The sequence below is a fragment of the Salvelinus namaycush genome, chromosome 28, assembly GCF_016432855.1.
Source record: "Salvelinus namaycush isolate Seneca chromosome 28, SaNama_1.0, whole genome shotgun sequence".
NCBI lineage: Eukaryota > Metazoa > Chordata > Actinopteri > Salmoniformes > Salmonidae > Salvelinus > Salvelinus namaycush.
Window position 1 is genome coordinate 20,436,111 of NC_052334.1, and position 26,386 is coordinate 20,462,496.

Consider the following 26,386-nt stretch of genomic DNA (forward strand, 5'->3'; position numbering starts at 1 on the left):
CTGGACTGAGTGATATTCTTTGACTCAGTTTAATGGAAAGCTGATCAGGGTGAGTTGGTGTATGGATAGAATAGTGACGTTAAAATGAGGCCAGTATGCCTATTCTTTTCGCTTTTTTTTTTTTTTTTTTTTAGGCATGTCTGAGTCGGAGCAGTCTTTGAAGGGCACTTCACAGATCAAGATCCTTCCTGCCGAAGACATCGAAGGCATGAGAGTTGTGTCTAAGGTAAATGATTCAATTGTTTTTAAGCTTTCGCTGTTGCAGTTAATAACTTACTCAAACAGTTTTAAAAACAGTGGTTTTGAAATACAAAGTCTATTTCTGTCTTTTGTAGCTGGCCCGAGAGGTGCTTGACATCGCCGCCCTGATGGTGAAACCTGGCATGACCACAGAGGAGATTGATCACACTGTGCACCTGGTAAAGACACTAGCCTCCTTTCCCCTCTTTCCCATCCACTCACTTTCTCCTGTCGCTCTCTTCCTTTTTCACTCTTTCCTCCTCTCTCCCTTGTCTTGATCGTTGACGTGTAAGCACTTCCTTCCTCCAGGCCTGCACAGCCAGAAACTGTTACCCCTCCCCTCTCAACTACTACAACTTTCCCAAGTCCTGCTGCACGTCAGTCAATGAGGTCATCTGCCACGGCATCCCAGACAGGAGACGTCTGGTGGATGGGGATATCCTCAACGGTAGGTTTCCCAAGGGCAAAAAGTGGCTTCCTCATCTGTCCCTTCACCGTTACTTGCTTGAATTAACTGGACAGGTGAAATATAAATCCCCAGTTGACATCCTCCATATTCTTTCACCTAATGTGTGTTTTCAGATCATTGAGTATGATGGGGTTTAAATAGGTGAGTGAGACTTTAGACTATTGAGATGCACATAGAGAACGGGCTAGTTCCCGTTAGACAGACTGCCAAAGAGCTCTTGCTGACATGGTTTGACAAGAGAAATGGTTTTATTAGTATTCAGCAAGAGTCTATAGGACTTCAGCCAAAATGTAGCCTGTGTCCTATATATGTCTGAAAACGGGACTATTCTCAAGAGAAAGATCCCATGAGACACTGCCAAAAAAACTGACTTACAGCATGGTTTGACAAGACAAGTGGTCTCATGAGCATGATAGTGCCCACTATCATGTACAGTGCATATTATAAGTATTTATCCCTCTGTTACAAAGTGTGACTGAAATTGATTTCATTGGGATTTTCTTTTCTTGTCTACACAAATATCCACATGTCAAGGTGAACATTTTATTATATGAATGCTAACAAATGTAAAAAAAATAAACTTCAATATCTTGGTTGTATAAGTATTCACCCCTTTGTTATGGCAACCCTAAATTAGTTAAGGAGTAACAAGTTGGACTCGCTCTGTGTGAAATAAGGGTAAACATGTTTTTTTTTTTTTTGACTTCCCCTGTACCCCATTTATACAGCATCTGTAAGGTCCCTAAGTCGTGTTTTGACTTTCCAGCACAGATTTAATCTATAAAACCAGGGAGCTTTTCCAGTGCCTCATACAGATTGGTAGGTGGGTAAAACATAAAAAGCAGACACTGAATATCCCTTTAAGCATGGTCAAGTTAGCACTTAATCTGTGGATGTTGTATGAAACGACCCAGACACTACAAAGATGGTCGTCCTTCCTAACCCGACCCAAGATTATACATAGGGCCTGTTTTTTCATCAATAACTAGGGTATGGGCAGGGCTCGGGTATCACTAAATGAATCACTAACATTTTGAAACGGAGCCATTTGCTCTGCTGCGCAGTACACCAGACACTGGGAGAGGAATTCACTTTCAACAGGACAGTAACCCAAAACAGAAGGCCAAATATAAACTGAGTTGCTTACCGATGAGACAGTATGTTTCCAAGTAGCCTAGTTAGTTTTGACTTAAACTTGCTTGAAAATCTATGGCAAGACTTGAAAATGACCATTTAGCAGTTATCCCGCAGCCAACTTGACAGAACTTGAAGAATTTTGTAAAGAATAATGGGAAAATATTGCACAATCCAGGTGTGCAAAGCTTTTAAATACTTACCAGAAAAGAGTCAAAAGCTGTAATGTCGGCCAAAGGCGGTTTTATATATAAAAAAAATTGAATCAAGATAAAGCATTAATTAATTTAATTATAGGCACTGTATATATTTCTGCTAATGTTCAGCATCTCTCTCTCCCCCCCGTGCAGTGGATATTACTGTGTACCACAATGGTTTCCACGGAGATCTCAACGAGACCTTCTTTGTCGGCGAGGCAGATGAAGGGGCAAGAAAGCTTGTCCAGACCACCTTCGAATGCCTTATGCAAGCCATCGACTCAGGTAGGATCTCTTACCTGATGCCAGATAAAGATAAACTAGATTTTTTTTTAACAATTGTGGCTGATCGGCTCGAATAGGTCTTATGTAGCAAAATTATAAATTGTGTTTTTTTACATTGAGTAAAAGTAGAGACTAGAAAATGCTATGTCATACACTGCAGTTGATGAACGGGAAAGTAATTGTAAAAAGTAATTGAATGGGAAAGTAATTGTACTTTTTAAAGTTGATAAACTTGTAACCTCACTTTTGAGAAAATGGTCCTTCAATGTTTTGGTACACCTACTGGAGAGCTCTTCTTTGTCTACAGCCATTCAGAATCGTTCACAACCTTTTAAGCTTTAAGGATTCACATGTGAGGCTATGTACTAAACAACCAAAGATTTCAAGACTAAAGGCTGAAACTACGGGAGTGTTGGTAAATTTAATCTGGAGTGCCAGAGTGTGCTCTGGGTGTTCGGAAACCCAGTGTTGTCAGATTCACCGTTTGTAAATTGAGAGCATTTCTCTCTCGGGGCGTTCAGAGCACACATTGGACACTCTGGATGAAACATAGGGTTGATCTGAGCTTTCTGACCTAAAAGCACCCAAGCTAACTGGGTAACGTTGGCTAGCTACTTTCAGATACAAATGAGAGAACAGCTTACTCTGACCATTTTACTCGCCCTAGCAGAGCTGGTTATCCAGAGCGTTGGTGACTGCAACTGTGACGCTGGCAACTATTTAGTTACACTTTTTTTGCCAAAGTTTACTGACACCGAACATATTCAACGGGTGTTGGGTGTTGAGCGTTTGTAAATTTGTCAGTTATTCTGCACTCTGGCACACTCGGGAGAGTGCTCAGAAATCGGAGTAGATAGACGTAGCTGGTAAATTTACTCTCGCTATCGACAGTTGTGACATCAAACATTCTATTGAAATAGTTTCTTGCATAGTGGAGTCTTGTTTAGACATCTAGCTAGCTAAACAATGAACCATAATCCCAACTCCTAACGTTACTACCCTGCATGATTCTGCAGGTAGCTAACCAACCAGGTTCAATGTTAGCTAGCTAACATCAGGCTATAACTAGCAATGCAAATGGCTCTGAGATACAAATAATATTACTACACAGATCATGCATGTAACGTTAACTAGCTAACAGTACACTTTAACTTGACATGAAAATGTCTTTCTGACAAAATTAGAAACTTGTCAAATCTGAAAATGGAGCTAGCTAGACTCTCTTACGTGTATACATGGATGCTTCTCCCTCTGTCACGGATGCCATGGTTACCCATAGTTTGAAGATGTAATCTGGAGACAGGTGTTTTTATACAACAGCCTTCTGTGTGTTCTCTTTTCAACTCCGTCTGCATATTTGCAATCAAAACGCCAGAATTTCCTTAGCTATCATACTCTAATTCCACTGATTTCAAAACTCAGTCCTCCAGAAAGTGTGGAGCAACAGTTATGCAGTTCTACCTAATATCTTTCAAAAGCCCTGTTTCGAAAGGATTACCTACACATACTGGCCAGGTCATATTATAGACAGAAGCATGTTCAGCCCACTCATTGTCTCAGCCAACCATGGCTAGCAGGAATGTTGTGGCTTTTTTCCATGGCTAAACCAACTAGGCTCGTAATTTAACAATTTTATTTGTATTTACAGATGGCATACAAGTTTGTTTTTAAGGCACATGAAAGTTCACATGTTTCAGAAGGCATTTCTGACAAAATGCATTTTGATAAATAAATAAAGTTTGCATTCAAATGGCGCTCCTGTGAAGTAGTGACACGTGACATATGCCTAGTTTCCTGGAACGAGTCTCAATTAGGTCACTATCACAATGTTTTTTCCCCCCCTCTTCCTTCTCTAGTAAAGCCTGGTATCCGCTACAGGGAGCTTGGTAATATCATACAGAAACATGCCCAGGCTAACGGCTTCTCTGTGGTGCGGAGCTACTGTGGCCATGGCATCCACAAACTGTTCCACACTGCTCCTAACGTGCCCCACTATGCCAGTGAGTACCCCTCAGTCTCCTTCCACCAATACGCTTGTGTAATTGACGTCCTTTTCTCAGATAACATAGTAGCCTACTTCAAATTTTATAGGTCACGTACACGTTAATCCTCAAAGGATTTTGGGGGAAGATGTATAAATTGGTGGGTTTCCTTTCTTTGCAGAAAACAAAGCGGTCGGAGTGATGAAGCCTGGCCATGTATTCACCATCGAGCCCATGATCTGTGAAGGTAAGGGTCCTCAGAGACATGACAGCAGATTTGGGATGTAATTTTGTTTGTGTGTGCTTAATGGTTGGTAATTGTATACCTGTGTTTTAATACTGTACTTGTGGGCTTAACACTGTGTGTGTTCTGTGTAGGTGGTTGGCAGGACGAGACGTGGCCTGATGGCTGGACAGCTGTGACTCGGGATGGGAAGCGTTCCGCCCAGTTTGAGCACACCTTGCTTGTGACGGAGACGGGCTGTGACATTCTGACACGCCGGCTGGACGACAACGGACGTCCCCACTTCCTCAACCAAATCTAAATGGGGGGGGGGGGGGGATACAGCAACGAACGGACTGTCTGGTGGGCAGCTCTCTTTGGTCCCCAATGTCATATCACACATACACATCTCTAACCTGAGGCACGCCGCCCGCCTGCCCCCCCCCCCCCCCCGGAGGCTGTCCCTGCTGCGGCCTGGCTCTCACCGTTCCACGAATTTAGTGTTCTCCAAGATTTACAGGAAGTACTTGAATACATCTGATATCAACTGTGTGGATTGTTTTATCGGTGCTGTTTTAAAAAATAAATGTCTCATCAGGAGATAAAGTAAAAATAAAGAAGTGTATTTATGCGCAGTAGCAGGTTTAATTTTTACCTTGATTGTGAGCTTTGATTCTGTTGACGTATTTGACTGCAGAGGTGTGGAAAGGGTCATGCTTCAGTTTGACTCCTTGACCTCTAGACATGTGCCACCTTACTGTGTTGCCTAATTGACAGCAAGGCAGCTGGGTCCTATTGAGTGGCCAGAGAGGGGAGCTGTTGAGCTCAGTGTTCTGCTAAAGTGTGTAGTGCAGGTCTATTCAAACCTGGGTCCTGAGGTCTGCAGCACTGCTAGTTTTCTTTTCTCTCTTGTAGTGAACTAGTTGATTTAGGTTCATTGATTGACCAGAATCTCCTTGCCAGGCATCCCAAGTCTGGTTTGAATCGGGATGAAAGTCTGCAGTGCGGTGGACCCCAAGGCCTGGATTGGAATTGCCCTGGTGTAGCGCGTTGAGCCTTAATCTGTATGAATTAAGAATAACCATGCCAGATAATGTCTAGGCAGCATGTCTGTTATTCCTCAAACCAGTCGATCAATATTTACCTTGATATACTGTTGAGCAACACTCTTGAGTCTCCATTTTAATCCAATCTTTCCAGTTTCTCTGCCAGCTTTTTATTTCTTCTATGATGGGAGTAATAAACAGCTGTTCTGTAGTTGTGTGTGTGCGTATATGCTTTTGTGTTTGAGTGTGGTGAGGACTGTATAAATGCCAAAGGCTCTATTGCAGCAGAAGTCTGGGTTTACTACAGACCTGTGAATTAATACCCTTTTTCAGAGTACTGTATTATTAAAATAGTAATAACATAATCATTGAAGTATTGATTGTTTGATTGTTTTGCATTAGCTCAAAGTTAAGTGTTTCTTGTTTTGTACTTCCTATGATGTGCACATTATGAGAATCTGACTGCAAATGACATGATACTCATTCACTAGATGCTTTCTCCCAATGCTATGCTCAATTATCCTGGTGACGAGGTTCAAATTAATTTGACCAGTAAGACAATCCTTTGATTTAATGTATTCAATTGAAATGGAGAAATAAGGAGTGATGTTATGGTTTTTAGAGCCGCCTCTTGAAATCTAAAAATTCAGGACAACACGAATACTGCAAGACCGAGGAACGATGAGAAATATTTACATTTAGTAAACACAAAATGGAAAGCAGGCTTTGTTGTGTTTTTTGTGCAATGCCTTAAAATTTCCCAGCATGCATTAAACTGAAGCCCTCTGATCCGTTCGAAGGGTGATGTGTGGGTCACAATCATCCACCTTCAGCTTATTGTTCATGTACTCACTGACCAGTTAGGAACACCCTCCACACTTGTATATTCTATGGAAAGCAAATGCAAAGCATGACCTCAGTTCAATCAAATGATAGACAACTGGTTGGATTATGTGGGGTGACAACTACACAGAGCTTTTGGCTCTCACTAACACATTAGAACCATCCCAGTTCCTGTCCAAGTTCATCCTGTCACCAGTTGGAATGGGTGAGAGGAGATCTTTTGCCCGCCTGCTGACAAGCCTTCAGGGCCGCACTCTGGAACAGTCACTTACACATCTGTAACCTTGCTATCGTGCCACTATGACCATTAGGTGTAACATAGATAACATATGCTACAATTGAGATTACAACACTTAGCTGCAGTGGTGGAAAAAGTACCCAATTTTTAAAAGTAAAGATACCTTAATAGAAAATGACTGAAGTGAAAGTCACCCAGTAAAATACTAATTGAGTACAAGTCTAAAAGTATTTGGTTTGAAATATACTTAAGTATCTAAAGTAAAAGTATAAATAATTTAAAATTCCTTATATTAAGCAAACCAGTCAGCATCATTTTCTAGTTTATTTTAATTTATGGATAGCCAGGGGCAAGCTCCAACACTGACATCATTTACAAATGAAGCATGTGTTTAGTGAATCCGTCAGATCAGAGGCAGTAGGGATGACCAGGAATGTTCTCTTGATAAGTGTGTGAATTTGATCATTTCCCTGTCCTGCTAAGCATTCAAAATGTAACGAGTACTTTTGGGTGTCATGGGAAAAAGTATATCATTTTCTTTAGGAATGTAGTAAAGTACAGATACTGCCAAAAAAACTACTTAAGTAGTACTTTCAAGTATTTTTACTTAATTACTTTACACCACTGCTTAGTTGAGCATTTGTTGACATTGTTAAAAGAAATCATAAAATTGAGAAAAGCACTGTGCACTCTTTCTACACATTGTCAGTAAAATGGTCATTAATTCCCCAAACACTCAAGGGTAGTATGTAAAAGTAGAATCCACTTCCTCACCATGATCCCTATGTTGCACACACATATGAAGGAATAATCCAAACTCCTTGGCCACCTTAAACTGGGTTGAGGTCAATCCCAATGATCCTGGTCGCCTCAACTGCTTTGCATCCCTTGATGGCAGCCAGGCCCGACGCGCCAAGTCCGAACACTGCACAGGTCGAGCCCATCTCCACCTGTAATGACATCGTTGGGCATGGAAATCACAAATAGAGACTAGGTGAAAGTTTTGTCCTGCTATACACAATCAGTTGAATCAGTTGTGTTCGTCAGGAAATATTCTGCTTTTACAAAATGCCATGCTGTTTTCAAAACTTTTAGAAATGTGAGACACTACCATCAGGAAATCCAGTGACTGACCTTAGCTATGTTAATTGCTGCCCCGTAGCCTGTGGAAATCCCACAGCCCTGCCTTCTCGTCCACCTTGGCCAGCGAGATGTCTGCCACCACCATGTACTCAGAGAAAGAAAGTGCTGCAGCCCATGAAGTGGGCCAGACTTATCCCCTAACGGGAGAATTGACTGAATGAACCCAGCCTATTTCTACAATTTATCGTCTTAAAAACTGATTTTAAACCCAACCATACTGCTAACCTTATGCCTAACCTTAAATTAAGACCAAAAGCACATCTTTGTTTTCATTCATTATTATGATGTAGCTGTTTTGACTTTGTGGCTGTGGCAACTAGTGACAACCAGATGTAGTGGCTAGAGGTTGTCTCTGATTTTGTTGGCTGTGCCCGGAACACTCACCTGATCTTTTGACCAGGTTAGTTTTGTGATTTTTACAGAACTTGCACTCTCCACACAGGGAGGTACAGGAGGATCACAGTATCCCCTAAAACACACACAATAAATAACTTGTGAAAGCCCTGTATGTATTATATCAAGATATTTAAATAAAATTATTGAAAGCTCTTGGAACGTGAGCAATAGGAGGTAACAATGTCCTTCTGTTAAGTTTTTCTCTGACTCACTCAGTATGATCAGAGATCTGTATATAATGATGAGATGCTCACATCTCCGCCCTAACAATGGGAGTCGTCGTCCCAAAGGCGGGAAGGCTGGCGACAAGCTTAGATCCAAAATAAACCCATAGAAACGTATTGGGCTTATTTAGGTGAGAGTGAAATCTCTCACTTCGCCTCTACATCTATGGTATGACTACCTGGTTTGAATTTTGTGATGCCCTCTTCAACGCTCTCCATCGTCCCAGCACCTTCATGGCCCAACACGACAGGGAAAACCCCCTCTGGGTTCGAGCCACTCAGGGTTCAGGAATCTGTATGGCAGATCCCAGAGGCAACAATTTGCAACACATTCAGGGTATTTTAATTCAGCCAATTTAGGAGATGATTCAACTTTACCATTGTCCACTTAGGTAATTACAATAACTGCAGTGTTTTCAAGGGCAATCATGAAACCACCCCCTATAAATGTCAATGATGTTAGTAATTTAAGAGTAATTGGACTCTTGCCCTATGATTTCTGGTCACACACTCAACTCTCCCGCCTCCCAGAACTTGTCCCATCTTCACGGTAATCTCTTACTGTAAGGAGCACTGCAACATGGCAAGCTAAATCAATTGAATCGAAAGTAATTGAAAGAAAGCAGTTAATAATACTAAGTGTGCTATTGTGACCCTGGTATAAGGTACACCAGTGGTTCTATGCTATAGTACATGACCTTGTGACCTTTATCTTGATGCGCACTTCCTCCACGGAGAGGGGCTTCCCAGCCTAACATGCAACTGCAGCCCGGCATTGGATCACAGCAGTTCACTGTCACATGGCCAGACAAGATGCATCTCCTTACTCATTTCAATCAACACATTTGATAGAAAGAAACACACGAGCCAAACATGATTCCTTGGCATGAAATTGGTGGCCAAGTATAAACAAAGTGAACAAGGTTTGATTTGTCAAATGTGTGTTTATTTCTATCAAATGTGTAGATTGAAATGAGTAAGGAGATGCATCTTGTCTGGCCATGTGACAGTGAACTGCTGCTGTGGGGAGGACAGCTCATGATAATGGCTGGAATGAAATGAAAACCATGCATTTGATACCATTCCATTCACTCCATTCCAGCCATTATTATGAGCCATCCTCCCCTCAGCAGCCACCACTGGACTACACAGATAGTTTGGTTGACATATCACATTTAGAAAAATATGGAACAATTAAAATGCCTTCAGAAAGTATTCACACACCTTGACTTTTTCCACATTTTGTTGTGTTACAGCCTGAATTTAAAATTGATTAAATATAGATTTTCTTTTATCGCTGGCCTGCACACAATACCACATAATGTCAAAGTAGAATAATGTTTTTCGAAATGTTTTACAAGTTAATAAAAAATGTAAAGCTGAAATGTCTTGAGTCAAGTATTTAACCCCAATTTCCTTAACAAGTCACATAATAGGGTGCATGGACTCACTCTGTGTACAATAATAGTGTTTAACATAATTTTTGAATGACTACCTCATCTCTGTGCCCCACACATACAGTACAATTATCTGTAATGTCCCTAGGTTGAGCAGTTAACACAGATTCAACGACAAAGGCCAAGTAGGTTTTCCAATGTCTCGCAAAGAAGGACACCTATTAGTAGATGGGTAAAATAATAAATAAGAAGACATTGAATATCCCTTTGAGCATAGGATTAATTATACTTTGGATGGTGTATCAATACACCCAGTCACTACAAAAGGTACAGGCATACTTCCTAACTCAGTTGCCGGAGAGGAAGGAAACCGCTCAGAGATGTCACCATGAGGCCAATGATAACTTTCAAACAGTTACAGAATGTAATGGCTGTGATAGGAGAATATTGAGGATGGATCAATAACATTGTAGTTACTCCACAATCCTATCCTAATCAACAGAGTGAAAAGAAGGATGCCTGTACAGAATAAAAATATTCCAAAACATGCATCCTGTTTGCAACAAGGCACTAAAGAAATTTTGCAAAAAATGTGGCAAAGCAATTAACTGTTTGTCCTCAATACAAAGTCTTATGTTTGAGGAAAATCCAATACAACACATTAGTGAGTACCTTCAAATTTTCAAGCATAGCGGTGGCTGCATCATGTTATGGGTATACTTGGGACTGGTGGGGAGGACTGGGGGGAGGAGGTTCAGGACAAATAATTTAACGGAATGGAGCTAAGCACAGGCAAAATCTTAGAGGAAAACCTGGTTGTCTGCTTTACACCAGACACTGGGAGATGAATTCACCTTTCAGCAGGATAATTACCTAAAACACAAGGCCAAATATACACTGGAGTTACTTACCAAGAAGACAGTGACTGTTCCTGAGTGGCCAAGTTACAGTTTGACTTAAATCTGCTTGAAAATCAATGGGAAGACCTGAAAATGGTTGTATAGCTATGATCAACAACCAATTAGACAGAGCTTGAAGAATTTTGAAAATAATAATGGACAAATTTTGCACAATTCAGGTATGGAATACTCTTAGAGATTTATCCAGAAACACACACAGCTGTAATCACTCAATCAAGCATGTATTGACTCAGGCGGTTGAATACTTACCTAATCAAGATATATTTGTGTTTCATTTTTCATATACACTGCTCAAAAAAATAAAGGGAACACTTAAACAACACAATGTAACTCCAAGTCAATCACACTTCTGTGAAATCAAACTGTCCACTTAGGAAGCAACACTGATTGACAATAAATTTCACATGCTGTTGTGCAAATGGAATAGACAAAAGGTGGAAATTATAGGCAATTAGCAACACACCCCCAATAAAGGAGTGATTCTGCAGGTGGTGACCACAGACCACTTCTCAGTTCCTATGCTTCCTGGCTGATGTTTTGGTCACTTTTGAATGCTGGCGGTGCTCTCACTCTAGTGGTAGCATGAGACGGAGTCTACAACCCACACAAGTGGCTCAGGTAGTGCAGCTCATCCAGGATGGCACATCAATGCGAGCTGTGGCAAGAAGGTTTGCTGTGTCTGTCAGCGTAGTGCCCAGAGTATGGAGGCGCTACCAGGAGTCGTCCGGGTTAGGGAGGGTTTGGCCGGTAGGGATATCCTTGTCTCATCGCGCTCCAGCGACTCCTGTGGCGGGCCGGGCGCAGTGCGCGCTAACCAAGGGGGCCAGGTACACGGTGTTTCCTCCGACACATTGGTGCGGCTGGCTTCCGGGTTGGAGGCGCGCTGTGTTAAGAAGCAGTGCGGCTTGGTTGGGTTGTGCTTCGGAGGACGCATGGCTTTCGACCTTCGTCTCTCCCGAGCCCGTACGGGAGTTGTAGCGATGAGACAAGATAGTAATTACTAGCGATTGGATACCACGAAAATTGGGGAGAAAATGGGATAAAATTTAAAAAAAAATAATAATAATAGAAATGGCTTGCATAACCAATAAAATAACAATCCCAAACATTGACATTTCCATTTGCAATAAACTTTAAACAAGCTCAAATTAATTGAGTTTATATGTGCTCGCTTGTTTGTTTTTTTGTATGATGCAAACTGGTATAATACCTGAAAGTAGTTATGTGACAATATGTAGCTGCACTGTAAATACACAATACCTGCCTATGTAACTCCCAATGTAATTACATAGGTATCGGGTATTACATTTATTGTAAAAGGGGTCAAGTACTGCTGCTAAAATTGATATTTGACCTAATGATAGGTGAAAATTATCTGTTAATTGAATGATTAGAATATTCCGCCCTGAAACATATAATTGTATGGAATTGATTAGAATGTATAAAATCATAATCAATAAATGTGTAGTCCTAGTCAGAATTAGGGTAAAGACAATATGTCTTTATGGTATTTTAAACACAGACTGTCTGAGCTTGGTGCCGACCTGACTAGAGATTTGGGAGAGAACGGGGAGTACGTCTCAAGGACAAGGTCACTAATCTCTGTCGGCTGGGTAGCAGGACCTGTGTGTGCGTATGGTTGTGTGTGTATGTGTGTGGGTATGGTTGTGTGAATGTGGGCGTGAGAAGTCAGTATAAAATGTATTGTTTTGTATTCTTGACTTTAGAACGTTCCCGTGAATAAACCTTTTTGACTATTTTAGCTGGGCCTCCGTCTGTTTCATTCGACCAGGATCTTACAAATTCTGGTTTGGAGACTGAGGAATATAATTAAATTGGGTTATGTACCTTGAGAACAAAATTCTCTTATCACCTAATCATCTATCCACTAACCATGAGGTAAAGGAGAAGAGCAAACGGGGTCTAATCAGAAAAGTGCTGTGACACAAAGCCATATCAGAAAGTGCTGTGACACAGTTCATCAGCACAGACAGCCGACAAATAATTATTTACAGAATATAGCAATTTTTTATAATTTTGTATGTTGTCTGTAACGAGTCCTGAAATCATGTGTATAATTAAGCAATAAGGCCCTAGGGGGTGTAGTATATGGCCAATATACCATGGCTAAGGGATTTTCTTATGCACAACACAATGCGGAGTGCCTGGATACCAACGTAATTAGATTTTTTTCTAATTAAGTACTTTTTGGGGGTCATTGTGCCCAGGTATGTCTCGTTATCTGAGGGTGGGGTTTTTCCTATAAAATGACAGTGTTTCCCTGTGCCCAACAGACTGCCATTATTTGTAAAGGTTGGAGTACCTTGGGAGGACGACAGCGGTGAATGTGCCTTAGTCCAAATTCCAGTGTGGCAGCCTGGTAGGCTAATCGTAAGTATGTCGTTGGCAAAAGTGTTCCCTTCAGCCATGATCCGCTCTCCTTCTCCCTGTGGCACACCTCCCTCAACAATGGACGGAAATGCTTGTTTCAGTAAGAGGGTCAACCATCCAACTGCACATATTTTTTTGCTGGTCAGCTGAATAAACAGCAAAACTGTTAAATATGGTTTGATAAACCAATCATTCACTATATCACAATAGTTATTAGTAGGGGTGAATACTCAATGGTATGCAGCATACTGTAGGCTTAATGATAGTAACCGTTGTAACAACAATGATAATCGTAAAGTTTTTATTTTGTTTGGTATCCAGGCCTTTTTAATACCCTTTATCAGTGTAATGTCTGTGCTCAAACATACATTTTCACACAGAAACATGTTTCAACAACACTGCTTCTCACCAATTCTTCTCCAGGTTATTCTATTGTCATTTAAGTGATTGTGTTTGTCAAGGAGTGACAGACAGTGACCCAGTTGTTTCTTTCTTTGTTACTGACTCAGACAGTGTAGTCTAGTTATTAATAATATTAAGTCAGGTATCAGCTTGTTCCTACATTTTATGATATTCTGTAGTCCTATTTATAATTCTCTATGTGACTTAAAACGGGGTACGATTGATTCCGGCATTAATCATATGTTGAACACATTTCTGCTATCAGACCTGAATAAAAACCACAGAGTGATAAATCAAACTCAGACACTGAAGTGACACAAATTACCTGAATCAAACTCACACAGATGAAAAGTTACAGAAGCATCTAGGATCAAACACACAGAGATCACAGTGATTACACAGACCGCATGTGATCACAAGCACACTGCAGAGTAACACAGCCAAGATGAAATTGCACACACTAACCCCCGTTTCCATCCACAGTTTTTATGCAAGTAAAGTCATACCGTATATTAAAAGAAAGCTGTGATGGAAACAGGCAGTTTAGCTACAATTTTATAATGCCAATTTGTCACTTTTTGGAGTCCAGAATCTTATTTAGCTAAAGGGGTTGTCCCTCCATTTCAGGTAAGTGTTCCTTTTGAGGTACCTATGGAGCCCAACCACTTTCTTGGTCCTCTCCTTCTCTAAGTCTTCCAGTTTGATGTTGGGGTTGCCCTCAAGTAGTAACCAGGACTGAGCCACATGCAACTCAAAGCAACACCACATACTATCAACAAAGTTTCTCAACACTATCACAATGATCTTGTGGCTTTTCATAATCCCCAAATTGATAATATTGGACGCAATGGATTCACCTATTTCGAAGTCCCACACATGAAGGCACAGCTGAATGGGAGGGACTCTTTCTCAAGGTTCTCTACCAGTTCCCCCATAACACTGTCACGACTCCTACCGAAGGTGGCTCCCCTTCCTGTTCGGGTGGCGCTCGGCGGTCGTCGTCACCGGCCTACTAGCTGCTACTGACTTTTTCCTCCCCCTCCTTATTTGTTTATTGGTTACACCTGTTTGTGGTTAGGGTGATTAGTGGGGCTTTATTACCCAGCAGCCCGGCCAGAGTTCACCTCTGTGTGATTAAATTAGTACGCTACTCTGAACTCTCTGTCTCCTGCGTCTGACTCCTTCCTCCACTACACCCCGGGCATTACAAACACAGTACTCATCCTTGTTGGAGTTTATCACGAAGGCACCGCAACTGTATTTTTGGCATTGAGAGACCTTGTAGTTTCTCAGCAAAATTCAACAGTATGACAGGTAGATTTGAAACTTGTAGGCCAAGGCTAACAGAACAAGTAATGAAACTACAACAAATGTAACCACAATTATTTTAACTATTAAGTTGTAGAGACAGTGGAAATTAGTATTGAAATCAATCACTTCCTATAGAGAAGAATTAGACAATGTTTTACACTGAAAAAAATATAAACGCAACATAAAGTATTGGTCCCAAGTTTCATGAGCTGAAATAAAAGATCTGCAAAATGTTCCATACGCACAGAAAACTTAATTCTCTCAAATGTTGTGCACAAATTTGTTTACATCCCTGTTAGTGAGCATTTCCCCTTTGCCAAGAGAATCCACACACCTGACAGGTGTGGCATATCAAGAAGCTGATTAAACAGCATGATCATTACACAGGTGCACCTTGTGCTGGGGACAATAAAAGGCCACTCTAAAATGTGCAGATTTGTCACACAACACAATGCCACAGATGTCTCAAGTTTTGAAGGAGTGTGCAATTGGCATGTTGACTGCAGGAATGTTCACCAGAGCTCGTCAGATAATTGAATATTAATTTCTTTACCATAAGCCGCCTCCAACATCGTTTTAGAGAATTTGGCAGTACGTCCAACTGGCCTCACAACCGCAGACCTCGTGTAACCATGCTAGCCCAGGACCTCCAAATCCGGCTACTTCACCTGCTGGATCGTCTGAGACCAGTCACCAGGACAGCTGATGAAACTGTGGGTTTGCACACCTGAAAAATGTCTGCACAAATTGTCAGAACCGTCTCAGGGAAGCTCATCTGTGTGCTCGTTGTCCTCACCAGGGTCTTGACCTGACTGCAGTTCGGCTTCATAACCAACTTCAGTGGGCAAATGCTCACCTTTGATGGCTACTGGCACGCTGGAGAACCGTGCTCTTCACGGATGAATCCTGGTCTCAACTGTATCGGGCAGATGGCAGACAGCGTGTATGGCATCGTGTAGGCAAGCGGTTGATGTCAATGTTGTGAACAGAGTGCCCTATGGTGGTGGTGGTGGGGTTATGGTATGGGCAGGCATAAGCTATAGACAACAAAAACAATTGCATTTTATCTATGGAAATTTGAATGCACAGAGATACCGTGACGAGGTCATGAGGCTCATTGTCGTGCCATTCATCCACCACTATCACCTCATGTTTCAGCATGTCACAAGGCTCTATACACAATTCCTGAAAGCTGAAAATATCCCTGTTCTTCCATGGCTTGCATACTCACCAGACATGTCACCCATTGAGCAAGTTTGGGATGCTTTAGATCAATGTGTACGACAGCGTGTTCCAGTTCCCGTCAGTATCCAGCAACTTTGCACTTGAAAAGGAGTGAGATAACATTCCACAGTCCACAATTAACAGCCTGATCATCTCTATGCGAAGATGTGTTCCGCTGCATGAGGCAAATGGTAATCACACCAGAAACTGACTGGTTTCTGATCCACGCCCCTACCTTCTTTAAGGCATTTGTGATGAACAGATGTATATCTATATTCCCAGTCATGCAAAATCCATAGGTTAGGCCCTAATGAATTTATTTCAATTGAGTGATTTCCGTATATGAACTGTAACTCAGTAAAATCTTTGAAATTGTTGCATTCTGTGTTAATATTTTTGTTTAGTATAGTTTGGTCAAATCAAAATGAAATTTTTCTTTGTCACATGCTTCGTAAACAACAGGTAAAGACAAACAGTGTAATTCTTACTTACAGGCCCTTCCCAACAATGCAGAGAGAAAGAAAATAGATAAATAATAGAAAAGTAAAACACGCAATAATAAAAGTAATAATAAATACACAATGAGTAACAATAACTTGGCTAATCAAGTTAATGTGCAGGGGTATGAGGTAATTGAGGTAGATATGTACATATACAGTAACTAGCAATAAAGTGACAGATAATAAACAGTAGCAGCAGCGTATGTGATGAGTCAAAAAAGTTAGTGCAGAAAAGGGTCAATGCAGATAGTCGAGGTAGCTGCTGTACAGTATTTGGTTAACTATTTAGCCGTCACGCCTGCTCCCGCTCTCCGTTCCTGGCACTCAAAGGCGCCAGGCTGCCCTGCATTATGCACTCCTGCCACCATCATCACGCACACCTGCCTCCCCTCGTCACGCGCGTCAGCGATTCATTGGACTCACCTGGACTCAATCACCTGTTTTATTTCCTCCCCTATATCTGTCTGTTTCCCAGAGCCGTTCCCCGCTTCTGCATTAATTGTCTTACGTCTGTGTAATACCCGGTTCTGACGCTGTTCCTGGCCTGTTTCATATCTGTTCCCATTAAATGTTCTACTCCCCGTACCGGCTTCTCTACTCCAGCGTCAGTCCTTACATTAGCAGTCTTATGGTTTGGGGGTATAAGCTGTCCAGACTTGGTGCATCGGTATCGCTTGCCGTGCGGTTTGTATTTCTCAGAACCACATGTTCATGTGTTGAGAAAATAACACAAAGGAATACTTTTAAAAAACATAACTTTTATCTACATTTTTTAAATTCAAGGTCATTCATTTTGCAAGTATGCATAACATTGTAAGATCTGAATATCACTCAGAAATCTTAATCTAAAAATCAATCAATATAACTAAAAATCAATAATAAAAATGAAGCACGATTATATTAATTCATTGGTGTGAGTACGGCACAATCAGTAATCCATGCTATGCCATCCTTTTCTGCCCTGAAAGATTCCTCTGTGGAAGACTTACATTTTACATTCTTAGTCATGTAGCACAGTGGGTCCCAAACTGTGGGGCGAGGGGTCGGCAGGTGGAACTCAGTCTGGCTTTCAATTTACTCTTGAAAAGTGTAATAGTAGAATCCACAAGGTGCAAAATCGAAATTGGGTAGTGCATCATCAGTTTTCCTCGTCATGTCAGTCATTACATACTTTAGAGAGCTATTTACAACTTGTCAGATCAACTGACCCATGTCAGCTAACATTATTTTGCCAAGTTTTTTGCCAATGCTGGAAGGGGGGCCTGAGTGAAAAAGTACCCCTGATTTAGTAGACACTCTTATCCAGAGCAACTAGGGTTAAGTGCCTTGCTCAAGGGCACAGACAGATTTTCCACCTAGTCGGCTCAGGGATTTGAACCAGCAATCTTTCGGTTACTGGTCCAACGTTCTTAACCACTAGGCTAGGCTTGGCTTGAATCTTAACTTGACATACAACATCTTATACTCATACAGTAGCAAAGCATTTACACTCAATTAGTGTACAATTAATGCCAAAAAGAACGAGAAAACCATATTAACATGTGTTACAAATTTCTCACACATCGTCCAGCTTTTAAATCATCAAGTAATTTACCCAAATTTTAACATTCTTATAACACACAAATTACTGTATATTCTCATTGTTAAAGGAATGCGGGATCTATGTTTACCAAACTGATCACAGACATACCTATAGTGAATATGATATGTCAATTCAATCAATTCACTCTGCAGATCCACATCTGTTTTGCTTTGTGCTCGATCACTCTTAAAAGCCTACTTTGTAGATATTAATAGACATTCCACTTTTGAAAAACCTTGCATATCAACATGGAACATGCCAAACATCAAAAAGCATTCCACAAAGACTACGGGTATTTTAGTTGCCCACACAAGCTTATAAAATGACAGTTTTATTCTGAAGTCGATTAATCCAAACCTGAGATATGTTTGTGCTGCCGATGGCCACTCTTTGACAGGTAGAGATTGGCCCCAAGTACAGATCTAGGATCAGGTTTCCCCATCCTAACCTTAAACCTTATGTAGCAAAAACTACTTTAGATCAGCACTTATGGACAATGTTAATTTATCAGTGTGGACTAGGCTACATCCCTGGCTCTTGCACTCAACCAATAGTGCTGCTGAATATTTTCCTAGGAGTGTATGTGATGTGTATGTAGTACTCCACAAGTTAAACAATTATTCTCATGCAGTGAACACTGGGCATGCTTTGCAGTCCTCTGGCTTACAGTAGTACAAGTAGGTGGTCTATCATACATTCTGATGTCTGTTATATTGAATATTTGGACACCCATGACAGAAAGTCATCATCATCATAATCTTCAAACAGTATGATAGTAGCAGTATCTCTCAAAAAAGCAGTGATATATTTAGGCCTAGTCAATCTCAACATTGCAATTTGATATAGCCTTTCCTACATTAATTGACAACAAAGAACCACAAGGAAAAGTGCTTGTTCGCCTTACAGCACTACCTTATGATTACATTTGGAGTAATTCTCAGAATGACATACCACTCTTAATAGAGTACCACAGTACGAGTCATAATACCCATAAAACCTAGTGGTCAAACAGGGAAATGGTTTCAATTGTTTTTCAACCATTTATTTTTCCCATAGGGGATTTTAAAAACACTTAAAATAATGTTTTGTGTAGACTTACCATGGTGTGACGTTTTGATAACTGTGTAAATCTCTCTAGGACAAGGTGACTTTTATCAATCTATTAGCCTGCATTTACCCCCAAAATGAAACGCTAATTAACTGCTAATGTGGCTTTCATAAAGAACTTCAAATGCCATGATTATCTAGACGAGAATTCCAAATCAAGACAAAGGTAAGAATCTCTGGATTAACTATCTAATGTTAGCTGAATGTAGTAATGAATAAATTGGCTACATTTCTTTAAATGGACAATTCTTTGAACCGTCTTCTGCAAGTTTTAAATTGACACGATACCTGTTAGCAAAGTTGTCAGCTAGAGATGACATTCAGGAGCTTGAAGGGATTTGTAGTTTTGCATGATGTCTCCTTTGATGCTAATTAGCATTTTCAAAAAATTTGAGGAAACAGAGACGAATATATATTGATAAAAGTCACCTTGTCCCAGAGAGATTTACATGGTTATCAAAATGGTACGCCTACACGAAACACAGCCCTTATTTTAAGTGCTTCATAAAATCCACAATGGGAAAAATGAATGGAGGAAACACAATTGGAACATTTCCCTGTTTGACCGCTAGGTTTTACGGGTATTTTGACACCTCCACTGAAGTTGCAATATGCATAAATCACGTCACCATTTCCTGATTACAAAAATTCTAATAGTTCACCCAATTTCAGTTTGTGACAAAACAAGCAATGTATAGTGTAGAAAATAATTTGTCCATCTAAAACATATTGTATTTTCAGCTGGTGAACAAAACCGAAATTAACAGGAAGCATAGAAATAGAGCACAGAACAGATCTACCGCTTCTTAGACTTGCTTTCAAGTTACATATTGCATGCAACTTTAAAAATAGTAGGATTCCTGACAATTTATGTACCATTTTCATTCAAAAGGATAGGCTTGATATAATATAACTCTCTCTACCATTCCCATTTACAAATGTGCAAGAAGTTAAACATCCATGCTAGTCATGAGCACACTTTCCTCCTTCACAGCAACCACACATTACTTTGAAGTTACATGCATATCAAAGGTATATGTTTGAATGCATTTTCAAAGTAGGGGGACAACTCACGTTACTATAGAACCTAATAAACCAGTCAGTGATATGCATTCCAGGTCCTTGTAGGCATGCAGGTGTTAGAATGTTGCTCCCAACTTGCCTTAAAAAAGCAATCTGTCATATGGCCTGATGGTCATTGGTAATTAAAACGAATGCAGCAGAAACAGACCTCTAGATAACCCCAAAATGAAGGATATTTTACTTCATTCTATTGTTTAACAAAATGGCGTATAATGTCAAATGTGAAGCAAAGTAATGTTGCTCTCATGTAATGTCATTCCTTGACCACTACAAATTGTATCATAGAAATACAGTGCTACTTGTATGTGCAAATCTCATGGAATGCACCTTGGAATATGACGGGCCCACTCCTTGATTTAGGCTACAGGTTCTAATGATGTTACGAAATATTTGTTTTTCCCCCACATAATATAATTCCATGAACACTATAGATATCATCTTACAGATTGCATATTTAACTGCTCAGGATACTTGAAGCAATGGCTGCATCCAAATAGTTCTGATAGACTTCCTTTCCTTGATTGCTTTCCCTCATGATCAAAAACTTCATAACACTTAAATGATATTTACCAGTTAAGCTATGCAACACAAAACTAGTTAAGCTATTAGACATATTGCTTTCATTGATCCAGTTCTTCCAAATCAATACTCACACATGTAAGGAGATAATGAGACATTGCTTTTGAGTATTGGGGCACAGCTAGTGAGCAAAGTGGTCTGATTTTAAGTTTTAAAAGCTTGAAACCAAGCTTTAGGAGCAAGGCCTCCATTTCACATGCCAGCACTCTAAATGTTCCCTCCAGATAAAGTGTAGTTGGCCACTATGAAGCTGAGTATTGAGAAACGCTCACTTAGTCTAGGAAGCTTTAAAGTGGCAATCAGCAGCTGAACAATAAAGCGTGCCCCCCACCACTGTTTCAGCATAAAGTGGCGGGATGGGGCTGGAGAAATTTAACCATTCTCAAATTCAAAGACAGAGCTATGGATGCAAGGACTGACCATCCATGATATTCAAATGATAGTTTTAACCAGGTTTTTCTATGCTATACAGTGTTTGTTTACAAACAGAGTAAAACAAGCTTATATTTTGGGTTCTGATGGGGTACCACAGTTGAACTAAACTCATGAGGCATAATATTCTTCAAGAATCAATGGGTATATATCATTAATATACAAGTCCAAAAAAGTAAGAAGTAACTGCTGATTGCCCTTTTAATGCAAACAGAACAGACAGCGGGGAGTTCAAGTCCTTTCATTTGGAGTTCAAGTCCTTTTTATTTGTAGACACCGGAGCTCCCAACTGCCAATAAAACAGGCTGGAGATCGAGTTACTTCTGGATGAAGATGATGACAATGCACAGAGTCCCCACCAGCCCAAGAGCTTGGATGCCCAGGAACCACAGTAGGACCCAGAAAAAGATGATGATCACAGGATCCACAACCTTCTCCCCAAAGTACATCTGTGTGAAGCCCGCGCTGCGCAGGCACTTGTTTAGCTGCCCGAAAAGGGTCCCCATCCGCTCGCAGTCATCCACCTGAGGTCTTGTCGTGGGATCGTCAATGAGGGGCCACCTGGCCATGGGGTCACCGGCTGGGCGTGGTCTGGCCCTTGGGTCACCGGAGGGGCGTAACCTGGCTCTGGGGTAAGCGGTGTGGCGGGGCCTGGTTCCAGGGTCGCCAGAAGGGCGTGACCACCAAGTCCCAGGGTCACCGGGAGGGCCTTGCCATCTAGGTCCAGGTGGTCTGACTCTAGGGTCATCCTGAAAAGACAAGTATCGCTTTTAAATGACACCCCTATTCCCCATACAGTGTGGTGCACTACAATTATCCAGTGTTGCATAGGGATCTGGTCAAAAGAGGTACACTACATGGAATGTACCATACCTAGGATAGGCATGTGGTTGTGTCATAAGGCTGTGTGACATGCCATTAGGCTGTATGAATGGGTCTCTCATTCCAACAACACATAACTTCTTATCAGCATTATACTGATACATGCTGGAGTCATAAGACTGACCGCCAGCCTTGAAATGTAACTGTTGGTTGTTCAAGTAGCTAGGTGACAGAAACCTTTGCCAAAGCTTAATGAATGCACTAAACGTAGCTAGCTACAGTTCATTCAGAAAGTATTCAGACCCCTTGACTTTTCCCACATTGTTATGTTAGACTTATTCTAAAATGTATTAAATTAAATCAATCCTCATCAATCTACACACAGGTTTTTAGAAATATTTGCAAATATATTCAAAATAAAAAACAGAAATACCTTATTTACATAAGTACTCAGACCCTTTTCTATGATTCACGAAATTGAGCTCTGGTACATCCTATTTCCATTGATCATCCGTGAGATGTTTCTACAACTTGATTGAAGTCCACCTGTGGTAAATTCAATTGATTGGACATGATTTGGAAAGGCACACCTGTCTATATAACATCCCACAGTTGACAGAGCATGACCAAGAACCAAGCCATGAGGTTGAAGGAATTGTCTGTAGAGGGTAAGGGTAACAAAACATAGCTGCAACATTGATGGTCCCAAAGAACAGTGGCCTCATCATTCTTAAAATGGAAGAAGTTTAGAACCTTCAAGACTCTTCCAAGAGCTGGCCACCCGGCCAAACTGAGCAATAGGGGGAGAAGGGCCTTGGTCAGGGAGGTGACCAAGAACCCGATGGTCATTCTGACAGAGCTCCAGAGTTCCTCTATGAAGATGGGAGAAGCTTCCAGAAGGACAACCATCTCTGCTGCACTCCACCAATCAGGCCTTCATGGTAAAGTAGCCAGATGGAAGCCACTCCTCAGTAATAGGCACATGACTTCCTGCTTGAAGTTTGTCAGAAGGCATCTAATGGACTCTCGCACCATGAGAAACAAGATTCTCTGGTCGGATGAAACCAAGATTAAACTATTTGGCCTGAATACCAAGCGTCATGTCTGGAGGAAACCTGGCACCCTCCCTACGGTGAAGCGTGGTGGTGGCAGCGTCATGCTGTGGGGAGGTTTTTCAGCGGCAGGGACTGTGAGACTAGTCAGGATCGAGCAAAAGGTGAACGGAGCAAAGTACAGAGAGATCCTTGATGAAAACCTGTTCAGGACCTTAGACGGGGGCAAAGGTTCACCTTCCAACAGGACAACAACCCTAAGTGTACACAGCCAAGACAACGCAGGAGTGGCTTCGGGACAAGTCTCTGAATGTCCTTAAGTGGCCCAGCCAGAGCCCGGACATGAACCCAATCGAACATCTCTGGAGAGACATGAAAATTGCTCAGAAAACCAACCTGACAGATCTTAAGTAGATCTGCAGAGACATTGGGAGAAACTCCCCAAATACAGGTGCCAAAAACAGTCAAATCATGAGTCAGTGATTTTCAGGTCAAAGTAGGAGCTCAACAGCTAAAACGATGTCCTATTTTTACGATTTGGATGACCTTTCAAAGCGATTTTTCCCAGTTGGAGCAATTTATTTTTTCCCGAGTTCCCAGCTGTCTTGAATGCACTGAAGTCGGAAATCCGAGATTTCCGAGTTCCCAGTTGGTTTGAAACGGCAATAGCTGCCTTATGTCATCTAGCTTTGGAATACATCGGGAAATAAACTTCTGAATCCAACTTTTGTCCGAACCACACCATATTCCTGCTGTGTAAACAGTGGTAGATTTCGTGTTAGGAAGTTTCGCGTGAAGTGCGTGGTCTAATCGCAGTCACAGTTTAACTCGGAGGGAATATGGTGACGACAAGTTTTATTCAGAAGTTTATTTGATAGCGATGGACACATTGCACTTTACGTCTGGTAAGTAGAGTTCTTATATTATACATATCCTAACAATCCTAATAACAATTGTTGGGGTTTAGCCGGATATATTGTGGTAGGGTTATTTTCCGTCGCCACCCACCAGCACGATGCACAACTATACAGACTCCCGATGTTGTCCCAAAGCTACATGTCAGTATGACGTCAAGGGATTTAGCCTGCTAGCTAATTATCCAAGCAACTTAGTAAGCATGATATGAATCGTCAGTCACCAATTAGCTATCCCTGAAATGTATTCGCTTCGTGCCAGTTCGATGTTTATTTTTTTAATATATATAACTAGTTACAGATCCACTTGATTAAATATTGCACTGCTATCAACAGTAGCTAGTTAGCCAATGCTATCCAGCAGGTGCAGTTATCTAACGACGTTAGCTGGCTACCTGGAATGTTTGCCTTGGTGTGTTGGGTGGATGATGAGATTGACACCTTCTTCGACTATCTAGCTCCTCAAACTCCCGCCGATGCAGTACCGGCTGATCATTCACAAATGGTGGTATGGTGGTCATGTTATTCACGCCGTTATAATGATGTTTATCCGATGAGGTTTAGGAATGAGAACAAAACAATCAAGACTGTCAATGACACTACCGCACCCCCCGTTGTCACGTGTGAGAATCAACGTCACGGTAAGGGGCGTGTCAATTTCAGCTGTCAGTGTGAAATAGCTGAAATGTCCATATCAAGGAACATTTACATGCAATAATTCGATATTAAACTGATTATGGCAGAAGGCCGAGTGTCAACATATTACTCTGTTTATCTTAATCGGCGTAAGGTCATAATCGGTAGCGTCATTGCTAGTCGATTTTTATATATTTTTTGCATTTTTAGCTAACCCTAACTATTTTCCTAACCTAAACCTGAGTTTCCTAAACTGCTACGTTAATTATCCTAACCTGCTGCGTAAATTCTCCAAACCTGCTTTGAAAAGTCAACTCTGACGTTAATTTGACAAAAGCTGGATCCCTTCTACCCATGACACGCAAGCCTCCCTCTTTTGCACGAGTGAAGTGAGGTCGGAAAAACTGAAAGTATGCGTTTTAGAAATAGTTTTCACATGCTGAGGCTGCATACACATTTAATGTCCGAATCAAATAGTTATCGCAAAAATAGCATGGTCTGTGGTAGAACTTTTCTTTGAGGTTGGGCACTGATGTTAGGCGATTAGGCCCGCAGTTGGCATTCCAATTCATCCCAAAGGTGTTCAATTGGGTTGAGGTCAGGGATCTGTGCAGGCCAGTCAAGTTCTTCCACACCGATCTCGACAAACCATTTCTGTATGGACCTCGCTTTGTGCACTGGGGCATTGTCATGCTGTAACCGGAAAGGGCATTCCCCAAACTCTTGCCACAAAGTTGGAAGCACAGAATCGTCTGGAATGTCATTGTATGCTGTAGCATTAAGATTTCCCTTCACTGGAACTGAGGGGCCTAGCCAGAACCATGATAAACAGCCCCAGACCATTATTCTTCCTCCAAATTTTACAGTTGGCACTATGCATTCGGGCAGGTAGCGTTCTCCTGGCATCCGTCAAATCCAGATTTGTCCATCGGACTGCTAGATGGTGAAGCGTGATTCCTCACTCCAGAGAACGCGTTTCCACTGCTCCAGAGTCCAATGGTGGCGAGCTTTACACCACTCCAACCGACGCTTGGCATTGCGTATGGTGATCTTAGGCTGCTCGACCATGGAAACCCATTTCATGAAGCTCCTGACGAATAGTTATTGTGCTGACGTTGCTTCTAGAGGTAGTTTGGGACTCAGTAGTGAGTGTTGCAGCCGTTCTGTGATCTTGTGTGGCCTATCACTTCGCGGCTGAGCCATTGTTGCTCCTAGACCGTTTCCACCTCACAATAACAGAACTTGCAGTTGACCAGGGCAGACGAACTTGGAAAGGTTGCATCCTATGACTGTGCCATGTTGAAAGTCACTGAGCTTTTCAGTACGGGCCATTCTACTGCCAATGTTTGTCTATGGAGATTGCATGACAGTGTGCTCAATTTTATACATCTGTCAGCAATGGGTGTGGCTGAAATGGCTGAATCCACTCATTTGAAGGGGTGTCCACATATCAAGTGTTAAATGTGTGGGAATAAAGCCGCTTGAATGAAAGAAAGTTAGTAACCAAACAAATACTGGACTATGAAAATAAACACACATTTGCAGGACAGAAAAAAAAACATGACACAGTTGTGTATCAAATATATATCACAAAACATACAGTACCAGTCAAAA

General features: G+C 41.3%; 2 protein-coding genes and 2 pseudogenes across 2 annotated transcripts in view; 1 reads left to right on the forward strand and 3 right to left on the reverse strand.

Annotated features, from left to right (window-relative positions):
* The window catches only part of LOC120023510 (methionine aminopeptidase 1-like), a 28,254-nt gene extending 21,959 nt beyond the window's left edge, over nucleotides 1–6,295 (forward strand). Inside the window, exons 5-11 of the mRNA XM_038967536.1 lie at nucleotides 135–226; nucleotides 336–419; nucleotides 550–688; nucleotides 2,194–2,325; nucleotides 4,182–4,325; nucleotides 4,489–4,554; nucleotides 4,686–6,295. Coding sequence (XP_038823464.1) covers nucleotides 135–226; nucleotides 336–419; nucleotides 550–688; nucleotides 2,194–2,325; nucleotides 4,182–4,325; nucleotides 4,489–4,554; nucleotides 4,686–4,852 — 824 coding nt within the window. The 3' untranslated portion in view covers nucleotides 4,853–6,295. The remainder of the gene's footprint in view (nucleotides 1–134; nucleotides 227–335; nucleotides 420–549; nucleotides 689–2,193; nucleotides 2,326–4,181; nucleotides 4,326–4,488; nucleotides 4,555–4,685) is intronic.
* A 1,098-nt stretch (nucleotides 6,296–7,393) lies between these two features.
* LOC120023253 lies at nucleotides 7,394–8,741 on the reverse strand (annotated as a pseudogene).
* Nucleotides 8,742–14,085: 5,344 nt separating this feature from the next.
* Nucleotides 14,086–17,777, reverse strand: LOC120023254 (annotated as a pseudogene).
* Nucleotides 17,778–21,418: 3,641 nt separating this feature from the next.
* LOC120023565 (uncharacterized protein FAM241A-like) lies at nucleotides 21,419–24,747 on the reverse strand. The gene is made up of 2 exons (XM_038967598.1): nucleotides 24,532–24,747; nucleotides 21,419–22,097 (listed from the first exon to the last, which is right to left on the reverse strand). Exons 1-2 carry the CDS (start codon nucleotides 24,655–24,657, stop codon nucleotides 21,666–21,668), a joined length of 558 nt encoding a protein of 185 aa, XP_038823526.1. The 5' UTR covers nucleotides 24,658–24,747; the 3' UTR covers nucleotides 21,419–21,665.
* Nucleotides 24,748–26,386: the final 1,639 nt, after the last annotated feature.

What these genes read in the sequence shown, in the direction of transcription:
- LOC120023565 (XM_038967598.1), bottom strand. Translation starts at nt 24,657, where the DNA reads ATGACCACCATACCACCATTTGTGAATGATCAGCCGGTACTGCATCGG. An exon ending in CACCAAGGCAAACATTCCAG is followed by an intron (nt 22,098 to 24,531) that starts GTAGCCAGCTAA and finishes TTGTCTTTTCAG; the next exon opens with GATGACCCTAGAGTCAGACC.